This window comes from Xenopus laevis, chromosome 2L, assembly GCF_017654675.1.
Source record: "Xenopus laevis strain J_2021 chromosome 2L, Xenopus_laevis_v10.1, whole genome shotgun sequence".
Taxonomy (NCBI): domain Eukaryota; kingdom Metazoa; phylum Chordata; class Amphibia; order Anura; family Pipidae; genus Xenopus; species Xenopus laevis.
In genome coordinates, this window is record NC_054373.1 from 147,470,129 (window position 1) to 147,475,763 (window position 5,635).

Sequence of the window (5,635 nt, forward strand, 5' to 3'; positions counted from 1 at the left end):
CAACAACCCAGAGTAAAAGGGGAAAACCCCTGCAGCAGCTAAATGTGAAATTGTGCCCCAGTGGGACACTGACTCATAAGTAGTTTTTATATTTGAATACCAACACCTTTTTCTAACAAATGTTTCATGTTAAAAGTGTTGAGGGCAGTTTTAATCTAGGCTAAACATGCTGCCCATAGGAACTAGAAATTTAATGTTATCACTGACAGATAATCTGAGTTGTTCCAATCAGCACGCAGAGGTCACATTTGCTTTACCCTATGAGCCAGCTTTTATTTATTTTGTTTTATTCCAGAAGAAAAACCAAACGAAGTAAATACTGCACTCTGCACTTTGGATTCTGACTTCCAGCACGCTGAAACCACATTGCTGTCAGAGGCAGAGAGTCCCTGGGAAAGACACCAGTGGTGAATATATGGCATTTCTTTTATTCTCTGGGAGCAAAATATGGTCTGCAGAAAGTTTAGAGCAACAATTAAATCGTATAGCTATATGGGAAAACTGTGTAGCAGTTACTTGTCTTGTATTTTTAAACATATCCTTATGAATTATTCTATGTACATCTGTAATTACAGTATATAAAGCAAGCTCCATTTTGCTTAATTTTAATATTTTTTTCTTGAGTTTTTTAATACTCAATGAAGATGATATATTACTGTAAATTAATATACTGTAGCTGGTCATCTCTGTAGGGCTGACCACAATATCTCAAAATCTTGAGATTGAGGGATTAATTCTGATTCTTTGAAGCATTATTTTATTTCTACTGCTGTAGACTTCACAATAATGGATTTCTCTTTGCAGAAAGCATCATGAATACACTAGTCATTCTGCCTCTTCTCTTGGTTACTATCCAAGTATCACTGTCAGCCTCTTCCTCATCAGGCTGCAGCACATTCAAACAACAGTTGGGAAGCCGGAATGAAAAAGACATTCTTTTGGAAATGGCCAAGCAGAACATTCTGAGCAAACTACATCTGAAGCGAAGGCCAAAGATTTCAAACACCATCTCCAGGGAAGCTTTGGCACAGGCATTGCTAAGGCTGAATATTAGGTTGCAAGAGGACTCCAGTAGAGAACAGGTTGAAGAACTAAACAATGATCAAGACTATGAAGTCATCAGCTTTGCTGATATTGGTATGTTCTTCTCTTGCTTCCGTAGGATAAATGCATACATATACAGTGTATATATATATATATATATAAATAGGCATATGTGGCTATACCTTTGGCAGTCACAAACTGCGCTCTGCATCTTGTTCTGGATTTACGGCAGCGGGCGACGTGGAGATTTGTTGCCAGTGAATATTTATGCACGGCTGAGGATGACAAATCTCCTGAAAATTTTAGAATTTCTCCATAATTCCAGCATTTTTGCAACTGCATGTGGATTTGCGCTTTGTACAATTGAATCCGTTCTATTTAGATCCATACGTGTTTTTATGAATCAGATACATCTGCTCTTAAAATTGTGGGGATTGTGCCATTTCCAGCTCTCGGTGTAAAAACGTACATCTGGGTGTGATTCCATTGGTGCAATTTTTTCGCCATATATTGACATAGCCTGCACTAGGAGTCCTGGAATTACCACCTTAGTGGTACCTCCCCAATCAATAGGTGCACTTGCTCACAATTCATCTAAAGAACTGGGTGGGCACAATGGTGCAAGTGTGAGGAGCAGGTTTAGGTGCAAGTACCTTTAACTAATGTTAGCCAATCAACACACACATCAATTGTGTCCTTGCTTTTATAAATTAGCCCTATAGAAAGGTTATTGTTTTAGTCATCCTGCTATTGATCATCCTAAAGTTCTAGTAGTATCAGCAGTACAGTAAATCCTCATGAATCCAACTCTCAAGCTGACGAGTGCAGTGAAGGAGGCTGATAACTTGGAGAGAGCCAGTGGTATATAGATGCAAGTTGTTAAATATTTTTTAACTGCAACAAGGTTTATATAATATTACCACAATAATAATAATAATATTTTTTACATTATTAGAAATGAGTAAATATTTTTTGCAGTATAAAATGTCTGTGTATTTATTTTATGTATATGCATTACATATGGGTGCCTCCATTACACAGAGATGCAAAATATGCATGAAGGCAAATAGGCAGGCTATAAGAGTCGGCTCTAACATTAACCAGATACCATTCACATGTCAACCTGTGTTCCGTGGAAGGGATGCAACCATATAATTTATTGAGCAGCCCCAGAGAACACAAGCTTTACTGTTAAAAAATGCCTTCAAGACAGCTATTTGTAGCAATGAAGTAGGAAGCTATTAAGAGAGGTTCAGTTAATTACTAAATTAAATAATCCCGTGTTCAAATCAAAGGGTAGTGTAGCTGCACTGGACTTTCTGAGTAATATTGAAAATGTTTTGCCACTTATGACTTGAACTTAGTGAACATAATTTATATCTTGGTATGAGTAAAAAGTATAATGTAAGGGACTCCCTATATTATAGCCTTATTATTATAATTTTTTTGTGGTTTGGATTCTGACTAATTCAGATTCCTCCAACCTATATGAAAGAAAACCTTTAACTGCGTTTCTAGCTTTATGATTTATTATGAATTATTCTCCCTAGTGGCACTGTAATAACTCCTAACAGTTCTAGTAACTCAAGTAAGTGCAAGTGATTTTCTTGTTACGTTGATTATATTAGAGCACTAAACTACACAGGGAAGGGATATTCATGAGACTTAATGCTTTCAGTTCATTCTGTCTATTGATTTCTGTGCCTAAGTGCTAGTTGATCCAGAGGAAGGTGAAAAACCTCATCTGATGCCTCTCCAATTTGCTTCATAGGGGAAGAACTTTTTGGGAATTTAATGACAGAACCTTTTTTTCATCTAATCTCAGTGGATGTCCTTGTGTTTTCTGGAAGTATGAGAGAGGAAATAGCATCAGATAAGACATTGTATGGTCCCCTTATATATTTATATATTTTTTTTCCATCATATCTCCACTTAAGCACATTTTTTCCAGCATAAACACTAGTGCTGGAGTGATGCAATAAATTCTTTATTTTAATGCCCTATTTTATGCTTTCATGCAGAACACTCTCAAGCTTCTCAGACAATTCTGCACTTTCACCTTTCTACTGAAAAAGGCACCTACCGTGAAATCCATAATGCAACCTTGTGGCTCTATCTTCAACCAGATCGTAACAAGAAGATAGCCATTAGTATCACAACATCTCTCTCAAAGGAAAAGCCATCGACTGAAATGATTTACAGGGAAATTGTAAGAAGTGGCTGGTACACTGTCCCTCTGCCCATGCTCACGGAGGCAGCATTCGTGGATGGAGAAGAAAATATAGATCTATATCTGGAGTGTCTTAATTGTACTGGCCAACCAGTAATTGAAAATACTAGTGATGCTCAGCGCCCATTCCTGGTGGTAAAAGCCCACAACCAGAGAGACGATCATCGTTTCCGCCGGCATATTACAGAATGTAGTAGTGATGTAGACATGTGTTGCAAAAAGAACTTTTACATTGATTTTAAGGAGATTGGCTGGAGTGACTGGATTATCAGTCCAGAGGGTTACAACATGAATTACTGTGAAGGTAGATGTCCTGTTCATTTAGCCAGGGTTCCTGGCATTGCAGCATCTAGCCATACAGCCATCCTTAGTCTTATCAAAGCAAATAACTTGTATGCAAGCTTCAGCTCCTGCTGTGTCCCTACAAAGCGAAGGCCTTTATCTCTGCTGTATTTTGACATGTACAACTCCATAGTAAAGACAGATATTCCTGATATGATTGTGGAGAGTTGTGGTTGCACCTAGTGTATACTCTTTACTTTATCCCAGAAGTCTGTGCCATCTAATGTCCATTCTCTGTAACCCCTATGAAATTTTACTTAGGAGAAAAGTTAAGAACAGCTAAATAGAGAGCTGTTCTCCATCTTCATTCTTATCCATCACCGAAGATGACGACATTATGGAAAATATAAATTTTATCACACCTTTGTTTTCAGTGTTTCCCTGAAAGAACAATTTTTATTGCTGCATACTTTTCCTCTTAAATGTAGTTCTAAGACTTACTTTATAATGCATATGAATGTATAATGATATATAAAACTCACCTACTGCCCCTTGCCCAAAACATATCATCCATAATGATATTATAAATAATGCAAGGTGGGTTACAAAACTGAATAGTAAATTAGCAGAAGATGTAGACGGGTAAGTAAAAAAATTAAATCCTATTTACATCTCTAGGTCTGTATGTAACATTATGGAAATTACCACAAGATAAAACACCTTGGTATGAAAGGCCAAACTGCAGACATACAGGAAATGGGTCTGATGTTTTCTTGTGATTCCTCCAAGATCTATAAATAATTATTAATTACTCAAAAGCTATGTGAAAGTAAGATTCAATGATACCTGATTACAGAGGTTTATAGGTACCATAGAGTTCATCAGTAGCAGTTCCACATTTGATCTCTTTTGTGCTCTATAGAGGTATTGTTATTTTGATGTTCAGCGGAAATGACTGGGAAAATTCAAAGATGGTGTTGTTGTCAACTGGAGGTTGTTAATCCAGCCAAGCATACTCAGTATAGATATGTATTTACCTGATTGGCTTGCCTGGCTTCGCTGATCACTCAATTAACCAGTATAGTCCTAAAGTAGAGGAGCTGGCCTTAGCAAAGGCACCAGTCAAAACAATGCACAGAGCATCAAAAGACAAGTTACACTACTTCCTATTTGTGGTACTTTGCAATCATATTATACCAGTGATTTAATACAATTGCTGAAGACAGCACCCCTGTGCATTGTTTAATCTAATCCAGAAAATTTACATCAGACAGGTTTATCAAGGGTCGAATTTTGAGTTTATGGGAGTTTCTAAAAACTCCCATTAACTCCCATAAACTCGAAATTAGAAATAAAACAACCAATCGAAAGTTATTTAAAAAAAATATTTTTTTAAAAATGGCTAAACAGGATGAGCTGCAAACTCAAATCGAATCAATTTTTTTTGAGTATTTTCACCGAAAAATTTTTTTTGTAAAAATTTCAATTTTCAATTTGAACCTTGATAAATCTGCCACTTAGTGTATTTGCTGGTAAAAGTGAAGTCAAATAAATCCTGGAAATTTAAGGGCATACTGGAAATATACCTTGGCATAACCTATTACTTTTACAAAAGTGAAAATATTTTGTCCAATGCTTGGTCCTTGACTAGGCAAGACACACCTATGTTGTGCATAATCTTCTTCTCAAATGGAACCAGCCCAAAATGTAATACTCACTATTAGGAATGTTGTACATGAGACCATTAAATTGTACTTTATTAAATACCTTCCGTGTAAGTGTTTTATTAATAGCTGTTGAAAAGCAAATGTGACGTTCTCTTAAACAAATTCTTCTGACACTATGGGGCTGATTTACTAACAATTGAATTTTGATTGTTTCCACCAATTTTTAAAAATGTGTGGTTTTCCTATTTTTTTTAAAGCTCTTAAAATTTGAGATTTATTAAGTGTGAAAACCATGAAAACCTCTATTACAACACTCTAGCAGGTAAAAGTTGTTGAGGTTCTATAGAAGTCAATTGGAGCTGCGCTCATCTTTTTTGACCGTTTCAAATCAATTCAGACTTTTAGGGGGTTA

General features: G+C 36.3%; 1 protein-coding gene across 1 annotated transcript; it reads left to right on the plus strand.

Annotated features, from left to right (window-relative positions):
- The first annotated feature begins 277 nt into the window (after positions 1 to 277).
- On the plus strand, positions 278 to 5,322 carry inhbc.2.L (inhibin, beta C, gene 2 L homeolog). Its single transcript, XM_018245722.2, has 3 exons — positions 278 to 407; positions 805 to 1,137; positions 3,066 to 5,322. Exons 2-3 carry the CDS (start codon positions 813 to 815, stop codon positions 3,797 to 3,799), a joined length of 1,059 nt encoding a protein of 352 aa, XP_018101211.1. The 5' UTR covers positions 278 to 407; positions 805 to 812; the 3' UTR covers positions 3,800 to 5,322.
- The last annotated feature ends 313 nt before the right edge of the window (positions 5,323 to 5,635 follow it).

Coding starts and splice junctions, on each gene's coding strand:
- inhbc.2.L (XM_018245722.2), top strand. CDS start 813: ATGAATACACTAGTCATTCTGCCTCTTCTCTTGGTTACTATCCAAGTA. Junction 1,138..3,065: donor CATCAGCTTTGCTGATATTG/GTATGTTCTTCT, acceptor GCTTTCATGCAG/AACACTCTCAAGCTTCTCAG.